The sequence below is a fragment of the Carlito syrichta genome, unplaced genomic scaffold (genome assembly GCF_000164805.1).
Source record: "Carlito syrichta isolate Samal-C Ts95f unplaced genomic scaffold, Tarsius_syrichta-2.0.1 Scaffold314146, whole genome shotgun sequence".
Taxonomy (NCBI): Eukaryota; Metazoa; Chordata; class Mammalia; order Primates; family Tarsiidae; genus Carlito; species Carlito syrichta.
Window position 1 is genome coordinate 82809 of NW_007258242.1, and position 21195 is coordinate 104003.

At 38.4% G+C, this 21195-nt stretch overlaps 1 protein-coding gene across 2 annotated transcripts in view; it reads left to right on the forward strand.

Moving 5' to 3' along the window:
* Positions 1 to 21195, forward strand: part of IFT81 (intraflagellar transport 81) — a 115883-nt gene that overhangs the window by 47195 nt on the left and 47493 nt on the right. For both annotated transcript variants that reach the window (XM_008071169.1, XM_021719110.1), the window contains one exon: positions 18501 to 18650. In XM_008071169.1, the coding sequence (XP_008069360.1) occupies positions 18501 to 18650 (150 nt within the window). The remainder of the gene's footprint in view (positions 1 to 18500; positions 18651 to 21195) is intronic.

Genomic DNA, 21195 nt, shown 5'->3' on the forward strand with positions numbered 1-21195 from the left:
TTTTTGATTTATTGTAGAGACGAGGTCTCGCCAAGTTGCCAGGGCTGGTCTCAAACCCACAGGCTCAGGCAATCCTCTTGCCTCAGCCTTCCAAAGTGCTGGGATTACAGGCTGAGCCTCCAAGTCTGACCAGCTCATTCTTTGTTATTGCAGACTTATAGTTCATCATATGGACATATCAGTTTGTTTATCCACTCGCTTGTTGATAGCCATTTGGGCTGTTTCTAGTTGTTGTCTATCACAAATAAAGCTCTTATAAACATTTGTGTACAAGTCTTTGCCTGGACATATATTTTGTTTTCTCTTTGGTAAATATTTAGTAGTGGAATGGCTGTTATAGGGTAGATGTATATTTGATTTTTTGTGTGCGTAGTGAAATATACATAACGTAAGCTTACTGTTTAAACCATTCATAAGCGTGCAATTTAGTGGCATTAGTATTTTCATAATGTTGTATAGTTATCACCACTATTCCAAAACTTAAAAATAAATTATTTACCCATTAAGTGATAACTCCTCATTTTCCCTTTCCCCAGCCCCTGGTAACCTCTATTCTACATTCTGTCTCTGAATTTGAACATTCTAGATAACTCATGTAAGTGGTATCATACAGTATTTATCCATTTGTGTCAACTTATTTCTCTTAGCATAATGTGTACAAGAGTCCTGTTTGTTGAATCATGTATCAGAATTCATCCCTTTTTATGACTGGATCATACTTCATTTTATGGATATACCCCGTTTTGTTCATCCATTTATCTGTTGATAGACACTTGGGTTGTTTCTACCTTTGGGCTATTATCAATAATGCTACTGTGAACATTGGCATACAAGTATCTGTTTGAGTCTCTGTTTTCAGTTATTTTGGGTATATCTGTAGGAGAAGAATTGTTGGTTCATAAGATTATTTTATGTTTGACTCTTTGAAAACTGCCATATTTTTTTACACAGTGACCCTATCATTTTACATTCTCATCAGCAGTCCAAGGGTTTCAATTTCTCCATAACTTTGCCAACATTTATTTTCCTTTTTCTTTTTCATTATAGCCATTCTAGTGAGTGTGAAATGGTATCATTTTGGTTTTTTGTTTTGTTTTGTTTTTGTTTTTTTTTTTTCTGCTTAATTTCAAATTTTATTGCCAGAGGTACATACAGAGTACATGTGAAGAATTTTGTGACATTTTGGTTTTGATTTGCATTTCTCTAACAAGAAATACTGTTGAACATCTTTTTATGTGCTTATTGGCCATTTGTGTATCTTCTTTGTGGAAATGTGTCAAGTCTGTTGCCCATTTTTTAATTGATTTTTGTACTTTTGTTGTTGAATAGTCTCCATGTTTCTTTTAATTTTTCATATTTTCTGTTTCATTGTTCTTTTGCTAAGAATAAATTCTTTGTATTCCTTTAGCATAATCTTCCAACATCTTCATTTACTTTTTTAGCTATTATCTTATTATCGATCATTTTATTTCTGTGAAAAATATTTTAATTTTCTGATAGAGCTCTAATAGTTTCTGGATATACTGTGCTCTTCTTTCTAAAAGTAATAATTAACTAAATTTTAACATATTCTAATATAGTTCTGTTTGCTCTAATAATGGACACAGTTTAACTAATAACTGTTAGTTCTTCTCTTTGAGTTTAAAATTCCTTCATGGTGTTGGTTCTCCTCAAATGTTTGGTGATTTGGTGTTGTATATGCATTTTTTTTTTTCTATTACTTTTAAGAATTTTTGGAGCCGGGCTCGGTGGCTCAGCCTGTAATCCCACACCTTGGGAGGCTGAAGTGAGTGAATTGCCTGAGCCCGCAGGTTCGAGACCCGCCTGGGCAACTTGGAGAGACCTCATCTCTACAACAAATCAAAAAAAAATTAGCCGGGCGTGGTAGTGCATGCCTGTAGTTCCAGCTACTTGGAAGGCTGAGGCGGAAGGATTGCCGGAGCCCAGCAGGTCGAGACTGCGGTGGCCAGGAGCGGCCACTGCACTCCAGTCTGGGTGACAGAGTGAGACTCCGACTCAAAAAAAAAAAGAATTTTTGGGAGAGAGATTCTGGGGTGTGTCTTCAGTCTACTATCAAGCTCAAAATTCTTATCAGTAGTTTCTACACTATGTTAGAGGAGCATGTGGGGTCTGAAGAAGTACCTCAGTGGACAATTTGGAAGTGTCCTAGGCTACTCTTCTAACTGCATCCACATCAGTTCTGCTTTATCCGAATTATATATTGGAGTTCCAAGTAAGAATTTGTTTGATAATAAAATTCCACTGTTAAAAAAAAAAGTTTGAAAGTCACTGAGGCCCTTTCAACACTAAGAATCTATAATTTGGGGTATTTATTATGAATCCCTGCCTAAAACTGTGTGAGTAAATATGAATCTCTGTGTATGATTTTTCTATATTTTATCAACCAGATGAGAAATGAGATTTCAATTTTCAGATTGGTTAGTGTTAGATTCTAGTCAGAATCTTCATGTGGTTGTTTCTAAGGATTTTTTTAAAATTAGAAAATATAGTTGTTTAAAACTAAATTAGAAAGAGGGGAGATTTACCTCCCCAAGATAGGGAAGGGGGCCAAAGCTGGGAAACATGGTGACAACATAGCTCAGAGAGCACATGGCCACACCAGAGTCTAGTAAGGCACTGTTGGCAATGGTCTAGTAATGGAGTGTTTCTTAGGACTTTGTAAGTATAAATTATTGCTATTACTCCAGATTACAATAACTTCAAATATTGAGACAGGATTTTAATATTGTGATCTTACATTCCATAATTTAGAATGATTTTTAAATTTTACCTAGAAATATCTTCAGTGTGAGAGGAGATAGAAAACATAGTATTATAGAATAGTAGAATAGTTAATGGCCATAAATTATGACTCCCAGTTTTGTCAATAAAAGGTTACTGTGATCAGTATGCTTTCTTTTCTTTTTTTTTATTTTTTTGAGTTGGAGTCTCACTCTGTCACCCAGACTGGAGTGCAGTGACACGCTCCCGGCCACCGCAGCCTCGACCTGCTGGGCTCCGGCGATCCTTCTGCCTCAGCCTTCCAAGTAGCTGGAACTACAGGCGCGCGCTACCACACCCGGCTAATTTTTGATTTATTGTAGAGATGAGGTCTCGCCAGGTTGCCCAGGTGGGTCTCTAACCCATGGGCTCAGGCAGTCCACTTACCTCTGCCTCCCAAAGCGCGGGATTACAGGCTGAGCCACTGAGCCTGGCAGTATGCTTTTTAAAATATAAATGTTTCATCTTAACTTAAGTAGCACCTCCTCCAGGAAACATAACCAGAGCACAACCTACAACCCTAATCCTTCTGAAATGTACTACTGTAGCATTCTTTTTTTGTGTCTGTATATTACAGCACACTTATATACTTGTGTCATCACTTGTTTTCCTCCTCTGAGAAAGCAGTAGGCTCTGTGATGGCAAGGTTTTATCTCTTGTTTACCATTGTTGACTTAGTACCAGAAACTTGGTAAAAGTATAGAAAAAAACCTGAATGAAAGTGTGTAATCTAATCTAGATATATTTCTTCCTTAGAAAAGTGATAATTTTTTTAAAATGTCTTGGCACTTCTTAGTAGACTTCAGTTGATAAGAATTGATTATATGTAACTCTTGGTCCTAACCACAGATATTTATTTTATTGTACAAATAAATATATTTGTATACCAGACCACAAATTTAATTTTCCATTTCATCTGGTAGCCTCCAGCCAATTCTTTTGGTATGATTTTTGCATTTCACAGGCAGCAATTTAAGCTTGAAGACTTTCTCTCAGCTAATGGAAGACCAAAGGATATAGTCTGTATCTCTTGTAGTAGTGCTATACTGCTACTGATTTCTACCATTTAGTCACTTTAATATCTCTGAGTCTCTGCTTTTGTATTTTGAAAAAACAAAGGAAAATTCAGCCCCAGTGATATAGTGCTAGCTCCTTGCCTATCATTCAAATATATGCATGCCTTTTGGGTCTGAACTTTTTTATAGCAATAGATGAACCTCTGGTTAAGGTTCCTTTTGCACTTCATGTATTAAAAGGTCACCCCTGATTTATGGTGTATGGATTTATATAGTCCATTGTGTTTTCTCCCCTGACCATTACAAGAAGCTCAGCTGTTTTGCAGTTATAGCTACTTTAAAAATGTGCTTGGTCAAATAATATTTATAAGCAGCTTTAGAAAGGGCCAACCAATTCATTCTACAGCTACCGACAGAAATCCTAGAGCTAAATTGCAAAGATTATGAAATCATCTTTAAATACTTCAAAGAGAAGCACAATGAAGATAAGGGAATCCTGGCAAGATTTGCTGCAGCTGTCAGGTCCTGAAAAATTAGGAATCAAATTTTGACACTTGTAATTGAATCATCCACCCTTCGAAGTGAGCCCGGGCAAACCTATGATATTTTTAGAACCTTTCATATCACATTGTACTCTTTAGAGTTCATGGCAGGACCTGAGGCCCCTAAAATTTCTGAAGAGATACAAAACAAAATCAAGTAAGTTTGGTTCAATTCACTGTAATAGAAATAGTGTATTATGCATGCAAATCTAAGTAACACCACAATTTTCACCCCAAATTTTAAAGCTTTTTATAGATTTTTCTTTTCTGGAGAGTTAACTAGGACAGCAGTTGAAGCACCCATTAGAGATAGTAACAGCTGTGTGGTGGTGATTTGATTTATAATAGAAGCACAGAGACCTTAGATGGTGTGATTAACTGTTTCACAGATGGATGTTTCTGTGCCACAAGTTTCATTTAAGACAGATTTCTACCAGTATATATCATATTGCTTATTATAGACTCTCTTAATTTCTACCATATGTAGGTAATCACATTGTTTCTGCTTGGTGTGGCGAGATTTTCTAATTTAAAACTGAAAGCATAACAACAACAGGTTGGAAAAGGTTAGAATAGTATTTGTATGTGTATTCATAAGGCAGTAGTTGTGACAGATGATTTGAAAAGACCGTAATTTTAGCAGATAACAAAGGTTGCTTTGAAATATTTTCTCTTACCTTAAAGAGCAGCTCTGAGACCAGACTTCAGGAGTCCAAATGATTGATCAGAGCGTGACATGAAAAGATGGCCTCTTCAGGTTTTCTGCAAATCTGAAGTTCTGTCTAGAACACAAGACACTAAAAATTGGGCAAAAAAATTGTGGTGTTTGGGCATATTCATGCTAGCCTTAAACAGTTGATATTATCTCATCTTATGACTAATTCCCTCGGGCCTGTAGTTTTCTGTGCTTATACATGATTTCATGAAATAACTGACAAGTTGGTTTAATTAAGAAATGGAAAATAGCACAGATATTGGACTAACAGGATCTGCAGACAAAATACTCATTCTAGTCCTATTTTTCTAATTTGCTGAACTTTGGTGGGTCATATTAATTTCTCTATATGTTTTCTAGTGCTTTAAAAAAATAGCTCTCTGTGGTTCTTGAACAATGTAAAGTACTTATTATATGATAGTCAGTAGTCTTGTTAAGTCTTCCCAGCTAATTGCTCTGAAAATAATTTTCATGCCAGATATTGAGAGACACAATTTGCAGTAGGATTAGAGATTCATGTTTTCATCTAAATTTCCAGGATAATATCTGGAATTCAGTATTTATTTTTATTCTAGGTAAACTTGAAAAGCATTTGTAAATGGTTACATAGGGAAGTAAACTGCCCATCCATTAAAAAAGCTAGCCCAGATTTTGACTTTTACTATTAAAGGTTCTAAAACATATTGACTAGATAAAAGGAGAAAGAATATCTGTCAGATTCCATTTTTATCACAAAGGAACTGAGGCTTTAAAATTGGTCCCAAAGCCAGAAGCTAGCAATATAAAGATTAGATCATTACCAAAACCAAATGTACACAGAGATAAAGATTAGAGCTTCACACAATTGAGTACTCTTTAGCACCTACAGACATAAACCATAAAGCATTCATTTTATTTGATCTTCACATCTAAAATGATGGCTGCTCTTTCATAAATGACTAATTTAAATTACAATTATATATTGGAATAGATGATTAGTAATAGCTGCTATAATGGGCTTTCCTGTCCAATGGCAAACTTTTTAGTTCATTTTAATGACAAATTTGATTGACTTGATATAGTGCACTGTAGGAAGCTTTTTCCTTAATGTTCCAAGCATTTGTTGCTTATCTCCTGTTTTTTTTTTTTATTGTAGAGATGAGGTCTCACCAAGTTGTCCAGGCTGGTCTCAAACCTGCGGGCTCAGGCAATCCTCTCACCGTGGCCTCCCTGAGTGCTGGAGCGTGAGCCACCACGCCCAGCCTTCTATGTCTTTAAAAAATCATTTTTTCTAGCCAGGTGCAGTGGCTTAGTCTTTAATCCCAGCACTTTGGGAGGCCGAGGTGAGAAAATTGCCTTGAGCTGGGGGGTTCGAGACTGGCCTGGGCAACTCAGACAACAAAATCATAACAAAATAATGCTGAACATTGAAATGAAACACATTAACATGTGGAACATCACACATATTAAAAGTTGAATTTATAAAGAATATTAAACAACAAAAGGAATATTAATAATGCCTTTTTAAAGAAATATTAATGCCTTTTTAAAAATATCAATAAAATATATATACAGAGGTGCTAAAAATATATATATACACATTTTAAGAAAGGAAAAAACTGTATTAAAATTGTAAGATGAATACAAGTCACGTTTTACTTCTTAGTTACAAGAGGTGCTCAAAATAGTTAACCGTCGGCAGCCAGGCTCGGTGGCTCAGCCTGTAATCCTACACCTTTGGGAGGCTAAGGTGAGTGGATTGCCTGAGCCCGCAGGTTCGAGATCTGCCTGGGCAACTTGGTGAGACCTCATCTCTACAATAAATCCAAAAAAATTAGCTGGGTGTGGTAGCACACACCTGTAGTTCCAGCTACTTGCAAGGCTGAAGCGGAAGGATCACCAGAGCCCAGCAAAGTCGAGGCTGTGGTGGCTGGGAGCGACCACTGCACTCCAGTCTGGGCGACACAGTGAGACTCCAACTCAAAAAAAAAAAAAAGTAGTTATCGTCGGCATCCAGACACTTCTGAAAAGTACTTTGAAAAGTAATATATAGATAACATCTCTTAAAATGTGTATACACTTTTTTGGCACTACTGGTATAATATAATCAAATTGTCTAAAGACAAGTAAACAAAAAATAAGCCACCTTAAATGCAAAAATTTTTTTTCTTCATTTATTTAATTATTCTTTCAATAATTCCTTTAGAAATTTTTGAAAACATTTTTTGAGACAAGGCCTCACTCTGTCACCCAGGCTAGAGTGCAGTGGCACAGTCTCAGCTCATGGCAGCCTCGAATTCCTGGCTGCAGGTGTTCCTTCTGTCTCAGCCTCCCGAGGAGCTGGGGCATGTACCACCACTTGATTAATCTTTTTTATTATTTTAATTTTAAGTTTTTTTGTAAATGAGGTCTTGCTATATTAGCTTGGCTGATCTTGAACTCCTAGGCTCAAGAGATTCTCCTGCCTCAGCCTTCCAAAGTGTTGGGATTACAGGCGTAAGCTAGAAATATTTTGTAAATTATTCCTTTTAAAATTATTTCTTTAACTATTTATTTTTAAATTATTTTTCTTTAAAAATTATTTTTAATTCCTTAAAATTTTTCAATATTCCTTTAAAATTGTTTTAAGATATCCCTTTAAAATATAAATTTTTTTGAGTTGGGGTCTCATTCTCTTCCCGACTGGAGTGAAGTGGCATGATCACAGCTCACCACAGCCTCCACCTCCTGAGCTCAGGCAATCCTTTCTGCCTCAGCCTTGCAAGTAGTTGGGACTACAAGCATGTGCCACCATACCCTGATAACTTTTTAAAAAAATTTTTCTGGAGATGAGGTCTCCCTGTGTTTCTCAGGCTGGACTTAAAATATTATTTTAAAAATTATTTTCCTTAAGTATTTAAAAAATAATAATATTATAATAATACAAAATTATTATATATATATAATGATATATATATATTTTTTTTTGAGTCTCACTCTGTCACCCAGACTGGAGTGCAGTGGCCGCTCCCGGCCACCCCAGCCTCGCCTGCTGGGCTCCGGCGATCCTTCCGCCTCAGCCTTCCGAGTAGCTGGAATTACAGGCGCGCGCTACCACGACCGGCTAATTTTTTGATTTATTGTAGAGATGAGGTCTCGCCAAGTTCCCCAGGCAGGTCTCGAACCCGCGGGCTTAGGCAATCCACTCACCTCAGCCTCCCAAAGGCGCGGGATTACAGGCTGAGCCACCGAGCCCGGCCTATATATATATTTTTTGAGTTGGAGTCTCACTTTGTTGCTCAGGTTGGAGTGCAGTGGCATGCTCACGGCCATCCCAGCGTCAACTTGCTGGGCTCAGGCAATCCTTTCGCTTCATACTTCCAAGTAATCAGAACTACAGGCGCATGCTACCACGCCTGGCTACTTTTTTTTTTTTTTTTAGTGTAGAGATGAGGTCTCACGAAGTTACCTAGGCTGGTCTCGAACCCTTAGGCTTAGGCAATCCTCTCACCTCAGCTTCCCAAAGTGCTGGGATTACAGGCTTGAGCCACCGCACCCGACCGTATAATAATAATAATATTATTATTTTGAGTCGGCGTCTCACTCTGTGGCCCAGGCTAGAGCGCAGGCATGATCATGGCTCACTGCAGCCTTGACCTCCTGGGTTCAGGCAATCCTTCTACTTCAGCGTTTCGAACAATTGGGACTATAGACATGTGCCACCACACCCACCTAATTTCTTTATTTTTTATTTTTTGTAGAGACAAAATCTCACTATGTTGCCCAGGCTGGTCTCGAATTCCTGGGCTCAAGCAGTCCTCCTGCCTTGGCCTCCCAAAGTGCTAGGATTACAGACGTGAGCCACCATGCTAGCCTTATTTTCTTGGTATAATAGAGAATGTTCTTTAAAAAAAGAGGGACTTGGAAGATACATTTTTGAGGCTCTTACATATTTGAAACTGTTTTTACTCCACCATTATATGTAATTGTTTGCCTGTGTAGTAAACTGGTTGAAAATCTTTTTCCCTAACACATTTGAAGGTATGGTCCTGTTTTCTTCTAGTACCCATTGTTGCTGTGTGAGCTTTTGTGACTCGCAGTCCTTTGGATGTGATCTTTTCTTGTTATTAGTGCTGTTATTTTACCTCTTCTTAAAACTTTTGGGATCCTCTCTGACTTTTTTAATTTGTAAGATGATGAGCCTAAGTATAAACTCTTTTTTTCTTTCATTGAGCTGGATATTCTGTTGGCCCTTTTAATTTAGAACTCCTTCAGTCTGGAAAATGGTTTTAGTATTATTTCTACTTGTTTGGTTTTCTTCTGGAGCTTTTATTGGTTAGATTTGGGATCTTTTAGGTCAATTCTTTAATGTCAGTTTACTTTTCAAAATACTAAAATTTTACAAATTATGAGTAGGAGAAAATGTTTATATATATGTATATGTGTTTTATGAGAAATATTATGAATATGTATATATTCATCATCCAGTTTAAGGAAAAGAACCTTTGAAGTTGCCTGTGTGCCCCTCCCCATGCCATCCTATTTCCGCCCCTCTCAGAGGTAACTACCATCCTGAGCTTTGTATTTATAATTCTTGACTTTTATTCATTGTCTGTTCACATATTTGTATTCCTAAATAATATATTATTTAGTTTTCCTAAGCAACAGCAAACCCTGTTAGTTCTTCTGTTGCTTTTTTTTTTTTTTGCTCTATGTTATTGCTTGAACCTATAATTGTTTATTTCGCCATAAATATATTGAATGAGTACATGACAATTAGATTTTTTTTACAGTTGGATACATCGTTTGTTTTCCAATTTTTTGTTATGTACTGTTTCTATCAGCATTCTTATATATGTCTCCCAGTTATCATGAACAAGAGTTTCTCCAGGGCATTTTCTCCTAACTTGTTTCACAATAAGACACTTAAAAGAAAATGATGACTGTTTAGCACACTGAGGTAAAAGGTCAAAGATGCTTATAACTAAGGGTGAGTGGCTAGGAGTTCTTCACATTATCTTGCCTAGCTACTTCAGAGGTTGAATGGATTAATATTTTGACATACATACTGTTTATGGCACAGGAGTGCTAGAACATACGCCAGTTAGGAAGCTCTGCTCTGGAGTAGTGCTGTTCAAAGTGTGGTGTGGAGACCAGTTCCAGGCCACAAACGTTATTGATGTATGACATATAAGTTGAGAGGAAGCATTTAGAAACATTTATAGTCATTTTGATTAAAGTTCAGCATTTTTGTTGTTTTACAAAAGTATCCAATTCACAAATAACTAGAAATTTTTTTAAAACTAAGGCCAAGTGCGGTGGCTCAAGCCTGTAATCCCAGCATTTTGGAAGGCCGAGGTGAAAGGATTGCCTGAGCTCAGGGGTTCAAGACCAGCCTAAGCAACTTGGTGAGACCTCGTCTCTATAATAAATAAAAAAATAAACTGGGCGTGGTAGCACTCGCCTGTAGTTCCAGTTACTTGGAAGGCTGGGTTGGAAGGATTGCCTGAGCCCAGAAGGTTGAGGCTGCTGTGGCTTTGAGCGTGCCACTGCACTCCAGCCTGGATGACAGAGTGAGACTCCAACTCAAAAACAAAAACCAGCCGGGCTCCGTGGCTCAGCTGTAATCCTACGCCTTCAAAAAAACCAAAAAACAAAAACCCAAAAACCAGAAAACTAGTCCTTTACCATAGATAGTTTGAGAAGCTGTAATCCCAGCACTTTGGGAGGCAGAGATGAGAGGACTGCCTGAGCTCAGGGATTTGAGACCAGCCTGGGCAACTTGACAAGACCTTGTCTCTACAATAAATTTTAAAAATTAGTCAGGTGTGGCGGCATGCACCTGTGATTCCAGCTACTTGGAAGGCAGAGGCAGAAGGATCACCTGAGCCCAGCAGTTCGAGACTGTAGTGGCCGTGAGCATGCCACTGCACTCCAGCCAGGGCAACAGAGTGAGACTCTGACTTAGAGAGAGAGAGAGCGAAGTCGAGAAAGAGAGAGAGAGAGATAGAGAAGTCCTGCTATTCACAGGAATGGATTTGATGAGACATGAAGTATATACAATGTCAAAGTAGGATGACATGCCAAGTTGTTTTCCAAGCTACTGCTCTAAGTGATCTCCCTCTCTCAGTTGTGTAAGGGTATTCTATGTTCTCCATATCTTCACTAATACTTGGTATTGAAAGATTTTTTTTATTTTTGCCAGGTGGGTGGGTATGAACATGGTGTCTCATGGTGATTTTAAATTGTATTACTACTTTGATTACTAATGAATTTGAGCATTTTTAAATTTGTTTATTGGCTATTTAGGGTTATCTCACCTATAAAGTACCCATGCAAATATATTATTCAATTTTTCTTTTGGATTGTTTGCCTTTCTTTCATTGATTTGTAAGTTTAATTTATATATTCTAGATACAAATCCTTTATTGGTTTAATGTGTTGCAATATATTCTCCCAACTTGTGCTTTGTACTCTCTTCATATATGTATATATATATATATATATATATATATATATATATATAAATTTTTTTTTGAGTAGGAGTCTCACTCTGTCGCCCAGGCTAGAGTGTGATAGCACAGTCATGGCTACCATAGCCTCGACCTGCTGGGCTCAAGTGATCCTTCTGCCTCAGCCTTCCAAATAACTGGAACCACAGGCACACACCACCATGCCCAGCTAATTTTTTTGATTTATTGTAGAGGCCTGGCTGGTCTCAAACCTGTGGCCTCAGGCAATCCTCTTGCCTCCACCTCCCAAGGTGGGATTACAGGCGTGAGCCACTGCACCCAGCCTTCATAGATATTTTGATGAACAAAAGTTCTTAATTTTAGTCCAGTTTATCATTCACTTATTTTTCAGTTTGTGCTTTTTTGTGTGTGTTAAGAAAGTCAGTAGCTGGGTGTGGTGGCATACACCTGTGGTCCCAAGTATTCAGAAGACTGAGGTAGGAGTATCACTTGAGCCCAGGAGTTTGAATCCAGACAGGGCAACATAATGAGACCCCATCTTAAAAAAAAAAAGAAAGAAAGAGAGAGAGAGAGAGAGAGAGAAAGAAAGAAAGAAAGAAAAGTAGAAATCCTTTTCTATCCCCAAATTCTAAAAATACCTTCCCATAATCTAAAAATTTTTTAGTTTTGTCTTTCACATTTAAATCTATATGACTTAATTACTTGGAATGATTTTTATGTGACATGAAGGAATGCATCAATTGAAAAGTCCATTCTTTTCCCTCAAATTTGCAGTGCCAACTCTATCAAGTTTCCTAGATGTGTGGTTTATGCTTGCTATCTTGTTCCATTGGTCAATTTATTTATCTGTGTGTTATTGCTATACTCTCTTAGTATCTATAGCTTTATAATAAATTGTGATCTCTGCCAAGTGCCACCCACCCTGTCCGTACCTGGCTCTTCTTCTTTAGGAAATGCCTTTGCCATTATTGTCTTTTGCCCTTGCATACACATTTTGGAATCAGTTTAACAAGTTGTACTCAAAAACCTGTTCGAATTTTTATCAGAGTTGCATTGAATCTGTGATTCATTTGAGGAGGATTGGCATCTGAATGATACTGAATTTCCAATCCATGAATGTGATAGATCTCCATTTATTAGATGGTCTTTCAGCATAGTTTTATAATTTTCTGTTTTATACATCTTGTGTTGGATTTATTCTCAGTCTCACTTTTTTTTTGAAGTTGGAGTCTCAATGTTGCCCAGGCTGGAGTACAGTGACATGCTCCCAGCCACTGCAGCCTCAACCTGCTGGGCTCAGGTGATTCTTCGGCCTCAGCTTTCCAAGTAGCTGGACCACAGGCATGTACCACCATGCCTGGCTTATGTATTTATTTATTTTTAAATTTTATTTTTTTATTTTTTTGAGTTGGAGTCTCACTCTGTCACCCAGGCTGGAGTGCAGTGGCACGCTCACAGCCACCGAAGCCTCTACCTGCTGGGTTTATGTGATCCTTCCGCCTCAGTCTTCTGAGTAGCTTGAACTATAGGCTTGTGCCACCATGCCCAGATAATTTTTTGATCTATTGTAGAGATGAAATCTTGCCAAGTTACCCAGGCTGGTCTCAAACCCATGGGTTCAGGCAAACTTCTGACTTCGACCTCCCAAAGTACTGGGATTACCAGTACTTGAGCCACCAAACTCAGCCCATTTTATGATTTACTTCTGACTTCGGCCTCCCAAAGTACTGGAATTACCAGTACTTGAGCCACCAAGCCCAGCCTATTTTATGATTGACTTGTAGAGACAAGGTCTCACCATGTTGCCCAGGCTAATCTCGAACCCCTGGATTCAGGCAATACTCTTGCCTCCACCTCCCAAAGTGCTGGGATTACAGGCACGACCCACCGTGCCCAGCTCACTTATTTTTTTTTATAATTGTAAAATTATAACTTAAAAAAAAAAAACAGGATTTATTAAGAGAACAGAAAGGCTCCCACGGTAGGAGGGGACCCGAGGGGGTTGCCCTGTACAATTATGTATTTTAATTGTTGTTTAAATATAGAAATGCAACTGATTTTTGCTGTAGACTTTGTATTGAGTAAGCTTACTAAATTATCTTTATTAAGTATAATAATTTATCTTTGAATGCTTTTTAATTTTTCACAAAGATAACAGTATAATATATGAATAATGAGAATTTTATTTCTTCTTTCCCATCCTTATATCCTTTTATCTATTTTTCTTCCCTTATTACATTGCTAGCTCCTAAGTACAAAAATGAATAGACAAATGCATATATGTATACACATATGTATACTCCCACATGGAAATATAACTATGTCTATACCTATTTGTGTACATGCATTATAAAACCATGGGTCCTAACCACCACCCAACACCTCAAGATTCTTTATAGCTTGACTTGTTTTAAAAGATCTTCCCTAGAGTTGAAAAATTTGGTTCTCTTTTTCTATATTGCATTTATTTATTTGCTCAATTAATTAACTTGTTTATTTTAACCAATCTGTCAACTACTCGATTCTCTACACGTCAGCTCTGTGCCCAGACCCCACTAACAGTATGGAGCTGTGATTTTTCTGAACCCTAACTACCCTTCCTTTAGGCAGTATGTACAATGACTGTCAAATAATAACCAAGCAGCATATAGCACATTGAGTAATTTGTAGGTTTGTTCTTTCACCAAAAACATTTATAGCTTTTAGCTTTTAAAAATATTTCTGGTGCACAGCAAGATAGAAAAGGGGAAAATTGGCCTCAATATTACAGAGGATAGCAGATGAACAGGGTTGATTTCATTTTGGGCACTTTGCCCAGGACACTTTTAATAGCACATATAGTTACTCTAGGCATTCTAAGTCTGTAGTTATGTCAGGCTTACACATTTATTCTTTAAAAGGAATATTTGCCAGTTATTAGACTCTAGGTACATTGGTATGACTTAAATTTTTAAACTAGTTTCTGTAATCCAGCCATTGAGAATTTGCTGTGTATAGGCTAGATTCCTGAATGTTAAAACTAACTTGGCCAGGTGTGGTGGTTCACACCTGTAATCCCAGTACTTTGGGAGGCAAAGGTGAGAGGAATGCCTGAGCCCAGGGGATGGAGGCCAGCCTGGACAACTTGGCGAGACCTCATCTATACAATAAATAAAAAAATCAGCTGGTCGTGGTGGAGCATGCCTCTGGTTCCAGCTACTTGGAAGGCTGAGGCGGGAGGATCACCTGAACCCAGTGGTCGAGACTACAGTGGCTGTGAGTGTGTCACTGCATTCCAGCCTGGGTAACAAAGTGAGACTCTGACTTAAAAAAACAACAACAAAAAATAACTAACTTAATCATGGATAGAAAAAAAAATTTAACTTCCTTGTTCTAAAACACAATGTGTTCTTTACTTTATTCAAGCTTTAAATCAAATTTTAAAAGATGTCTAAACACAGAATTGGAAGTTTTTTTGTTTGTTTTGTTTTTTGTTTTGAGTTGGGGTCTCACTCCATCACCCAGGCTGGAGTGCAGTGGCACACTCATGGCCACCCCAGTGGGATTACAGGCTGAGCCACCGAGCCCAGCCAATTCTTTTTAATCTTACTATTTTAAGGGAATTTCTTTGTATATTTAGGAATCAGCCAAGTCTTTAAGACAAAACTTAAATTTTAGAAATGCTATACTCCCTAGTTTACTACCTTATAATTAGAATTATTGACGTTAGAATTAGCCTTGACTGGACTCGGTGACTCAACCTGTAATCCCAGCACTTTGGGAGACAGAGGCTAGAGGATTGCCTGACCCCAGGGGTTCGAGACCAGCCTGGGCAACTTGATGACACCCCGTCTCTACAATAAATAAGTAAACCGGGCATGGTGGCACCCGCCTGTGGTTCCAGCTACTTGGAAGACTGAAGCAGAAGGATCTCTTGAGCCCAGCAGGAAAAGACTGCGATGGTCATGAGCAAGCCACTGTGCTCCAGCCTGGGCAACAGAGCAAAACTCCAATTCAAAAAAAAAAATCAAAAAAGGAATTAGCCTTAAAAATTGGAAGGAAAATATGAACATGGTAATAAAGTTTATGTTGCGATAATGGCTTTGAGTGATTTTTTTTCTTTTTTTCTGTTGTCCAAAATTTCAGTAATATGTTCATTACTTGTATTATTTATAAAATTATTTACTAACTCTCTTTCCCCAAAAATTAGCTTAAGAAGCACTAGGCATTAAAAAGGCTAAGATTCTCCAAAAATTATGTCATATGAGGTAATATGGAAGCTTGCTTTTGTTTTGAAGTTATGTGCTTAAATATGGTAGGCTAAGTTATAACTATAGAAATTTTCTTTATAATGTAGTTAATGAAAGGTTATTAGAGCAGAGAAAATTATTTTATATAGTTAAAATATAAAAATTACTAGTACTATTGATACATAAGAGAAGGTTTTAGGCTTTTTTTTTTTTTAGTTGGAGTCTCAATCCGCTGCCCAAGCTGGAGTGCCATGTCACACTCACCGCCACTCCATCCTCGATCTGCTGGGATCCAGCGATCCTTCTGCCTCAGCCTTCCAAGTAGCTGGAACCACAGGCATGCGCTACCATGCCAGGCTTATTTTTTGATTTATTGTAGAGACGAGGTCTTGTTAAGTTGCCCGGGCTGGTCTTGAACCCATGGGCTCAGGCAATCCACTCTCCTTGGCCTCCCAAAGTGCTGGTATTACAGACTGAGCCACCAAGCCCAGCCGAGAAGCCTTTTTTAAGTATTAAGTTCTGTTTCAGAAATATGAGAAATTTCTGTCATTTGCATCTCACTCTGAGCAATACTGTACAGTCATGTGTCACTTAAAGATGAGGATACATTTTGAGAAATGCATTGTTACGCAATTTCTTCATTGTGCGAACATAGAGTAAGCTTACACAAACCTACATGGTAGAGTTTACCGCATAACTGGGCTCTGTGTTGTAGCCTACTGTTCCTAGTCTACAAAGCATGTTACCATAGGCAACTTTAACAGAATGGTAGGCTGGGCTCGGTGGCACAGCCTGTAATCCCAGCACTTTGGGAGGCCGAGGCGAGTGGATTGCCTGAGCCTGCGGGTTCGAGACCAGTCTGGGCAACTTGGTGAGACCTCATCTCTACAATAAAATAAAAAAATAACCAGGCATGGTAGCGCGCGCCTGTAGTTCCGGTTACTTGGAAGGCTGAGACAGCAGGATTGCCAGAACCCAGTGGGTGGACTCTAGGGTGGCCGTGAGCGTGCATGCCACTGCACTCCAGCCTCAGTGAAGGAGTGAGACTCCAACTCAAACAAAAAAAAACCAAAAACCAGAATGGTAGGTATTTATGTACCTAAATATGTCTAAAGTAGAAAAGGTGCAGTAAAAAATATAATATTATAATCTTATAGGACCACTGTTTTATATGCAGTCCATCATTGATCAAAGCATTGTTTTGTCGCACATGACTGTACTTTTATTGATCCAGTGTCTGAGGACCTTTATGCATGCTGTTCCCTCTTCCTGGAAGGCTCTTCCCTGTCTCTTCTTCCTTCCTCTATCACATTCCTACTCCTTCAGTCTTGGCTTAAATTTAATTTACCCTAAGAAGTTCACCATAACCCCCCTTCCCTAAATCCAAATCCCCCACCTTCCTATCTTCATCCCAACCCAGTTAAACTTTTGTTATTTATTCACGAAGCCCATTCAGTTCTTTATAATTTTCTCCATCATTGTACATTTCTGTTCAATATTTGTTTCTTCCATTGTTTCTTAAGCTTGATGGGGGCAGGATCTGCGAGTATCTTATTCTAAGCAACTCTAAGATGTATCTTCAGTGTTTGGCACAGTGCCTAGTACATAATAGATAATAAGTAGTACTTACCAAATGAATTCCTTTAAATATCATGCTCACTTTATTTCATTTGCTTTTCCATACTCTAGTTAATATTACTTAATAATGGGGTCTTTGGCCAGGCACGGTGACTCATACCTATAATCCCAGGACTTTGGGAGGCTAAAGTGAGAGGATTGCCTGAATCCACAGGTTCGAGACCAACCTGGGCAACTTGGCGAGACCTCATCTCTACAATAAAAAAAAAAAAATCAAAAAAGCTAGCTGGGTGTGGTGGCATGTGCCCATAGTTCTAGCTACTTGTAAGGCTGAGGCAGAAGGATCACCTGAGTTCAGCAGGTCGAGGCTGTGGTGGCCGTGAGTGTGTCACTGCATTCTAGCCTGGGCGACACAGTGAGACTCCAAATAAAAAAAAAAAAAAGGTGGGGGGAGGGTCTTTCTATTAGAGTAGTTATAACTTTGATATCATAAGTAGGTAAATAGATTAATCAGACAACTACAAGTTTTCATTAACTTAGAATATTTGTAGCTTTATAGCATTTGGGATGGAACCCAATGTCTCAGATGCTTTTTAGGGTATCTGATCACAGTACATTTCTTAAGTGATAAATAGTAGCTACAAGTGTCAATGATTTGGTTGGCTATATTAGTCCTAGTAGATCAGTGTACTGCTACCAAAATAATAGAGCTCATAAGATACATCATGATAAAACCACAGCCAGAATTGTGGTCATTATTTTCGACTTGTTCTTCATCCTTTTTAAACCTTTTTACTTTTTTAGGATTGAGTTTTTCTTTTTTTATTTTTATTTGTAAAGTTCAAAATGAATAGGTTTTGCATAATAATTTAGAATATTTTTTGTTAAATAGAGACAGGGTTTGCTATGTTGCCCCGGGTGATCTCGAACTCCTGGCCTCAAGTGATCATCCCGCATTGACCTTCCTAAGTGCTGGGATTACACCATACCTTGCATGATTTAGAATATTTAGATGGGTCCAAAATATAAAAACATACACAAAATATTTTAATTCAGCAGTTCGTCTTTCTAAGTTCTAATTGTTAAATACTCATGACACGTGTTGGGCACTCGAGTAGAAGAAATTTTAATACAATGAGGTTTATAGATGTGTATTTAGCTACTACTTTTCTACTCAGATTGCATATTGTTTTTTGTTTTTTTGACAGTTCAAACGATATGTCAATAAACTTCGAAGCAAGAGTACAGTTTTCAAAAAGAAGCATCAGATAATAGCTGAATTTAAAGCTGAATTTGGTCTTTTGCAGAGGACTGAAGAACTTCTTAAGCAACGTCATGAAACTATTCAACAACAACTGGTAATACGGTATTATCTTGGGCTGCTATAAATACAAATGCCAAGAGGTTTATGGGTTACAGCTTTATATTGAGGTCATTGTTTTTACTGGAAAAATCATGAAAGTATTAATTTTCTCTGATTAACTACAGAGATGTCATATCAGCTGATTCATTTATTTTTAATGTAGCAGTAAGCACTGACTTTTTTTTAATGTGTGCTAACTTTGGGGTTATTAATAGAAGTTGAATTCCAAGGAGGTTTTTCTTTTGGTTAGCTAGTTATTATGAGTAAAGTTATTATATCAGGAGAGTGACTGTAAAATATTTATTTATTATGGCCTGCTGGGCAGAAATTTCTAAGCAGTCACTTCCAAAGAACTTTGCAAAGAAATATCCAGTAAAGGTATTATGTGAAAGTTTGCCTCCAGGCTTGTTTCTTATGTGTTTGTCCCTTGGTTGTCATAAAAGAGTTAAACACAGAGTAGTCTAAAAACAAAGTTGTTCTTTACGTGGATGCCAATTCCTCTGAGTTTTCTTATTTGGCTTTTTTTTTTCTTTATTTCACCCATGGGGAAACTGTTTCATCAGGATGCTAGTTTACCAGCTAGCAATAATCTGGTAGAGGTAAATGAAATTTCAACCAGTTGCAGTTCCTAGCAGGCAATACGAACTTTTCTGTCTCATGCTGATGCATATTGTTTATTATTTTAGGAAACTTAAGATTGAAAATTTACTATGAATCAAACATGTATTTTAATGGCACTAACTTTAAAACTGATAGTAGTAACTGCATTTTTGTTCCCTTCCAAAACATTTTCTAATTTCTGTTGTAGCTTCTTTGACTTATTGACTACAGCTTAAAATCAAACATTTGGGTATTTTCTAGTTACCCTTTTGTTATGGACTTCTGATTTATTTCCCTTGTGACCAGAGAACATACTCTGTGATTTCAGTCTTTTGAAATGTGTAGTATTCGGCTACTCGGAAGGCTGAGGCAGAAGGATCACCGGAGCCCAGCAGTTCAAGGCTGCGATGGCGGGAGTGGCCACTGCACTCCAGTCTGGGTGACAGAGTGAGACTCCAACTCAAAAAAAAGAAAAAGAAATGTGTAGCATTGCATTATGGCTCAGCATATAGTTTGTTTTGGTCATTGTTCCATGTGCAATTGAAAAGAATGTATATTCTGAAGTTTTGGGAAACAGTATCAATTCAGTCAAGTGTGTTAGCCACAATATTCAAATCTTCATGTCCCTGTTGATTTTTTGTCTGCTTATTCCATCAGTTATTGAGATAAATGTATTAAAATCTCTATGATTACTGCATTGTTTCTTTTTATACCTTTATTAGTTTTTGCTCTTTTTTTTTTGAGTTGGAGTCTCACTTGGTCACCTAGACTGGAGTGCAGTGGCTATTCCTGGCCACTGCAGCCTCGCCTGCTGGGCTCCGGCGATCCTTCCGCCTCAACCTTCCAAGTAGCTGAAACTACAGGCACGCGCTACCATGCCGGGCTAATTTTTTGATTTATTGTAGAGATGAGGTCTCGCCAAGTTGCCCAGGCAGGTCACGAACCTGCAGGCTCAGGCAATCCACTCATCTCGGCCTCCCAAAGCACTGGGATTACAGACTGAGCCCCTGAGCCCAGCTTTATTATTATTTTTTGAGTCAGAGTCTCATTCTGTCGCCCAGGCTGGAGTGTAGTGGTCGCTCCCGGCCACCGCAGCCCCGACCTGCTGGGCTCTGGCGATCCTTCTGCCTCAGCCTTCCAAGTAGCTGGAACTACAGGCGCACACTACCATGCCCGGCCAATTTTTGGTTTATGTGGAGATGAGGTCTCGCCAAGTTGCCCAGGTGGGTCTCGAACCCGCGGGCTCAGGCAGTTCACTCACCTCAGCCTCCCAAAGCGCAGGATTACAGGCTGAGCCACCGAGCCCGGCTTTTTTCTTGAGTTATCTAGAAGCAGAATCTGAGAAAGGAATTATTTGTGTAAGTGATTTATTAAAGAAGCACCTTCAGAAGGAAAGGAGTGAGGGAAATAGATGAGGTAACAGGAAAAAAAGCCAAGCAAGGATGTGGTCTTAACTGGAATTGGCTTCATTCTAATTCCGTGAGCAACTTTGGAGCAAATTGTATCACAGAGTTGATTCAACCTTGAGGCAAGAGGGCTGGCTTTTTGTACCCCCATGTCAGTCTGACAGTCATTGGCTGGGGTTGTAGACAACTCCCATGTGACTGAGGGCATTCTCTGAAGACAGGGCAACTATGAGCTATTGGTAGTCAACACTCGTAGTAGCTTGCAGATGAGGTCTGAGTGGGGCCCCAGCATCCATAACAGTCCACCCCCTGCACTGCTGAGATCTACTTCTTTCTCACATTAAATTCACTTCACTTGAGTGTTGCTCGTACAGGATTCTAGTTGGTTACAATTTCTAGAAAAACCTCTAGGAGAAAGATAAATGGGACAAATTGAAATTCTCATTCCTACATTTGGTTCCAAGGACATAACTGATGCTCAACATCTCCTTCCTCTACTATCCATTCTAGATTTCTCTCACCTTCAGTTAGCAC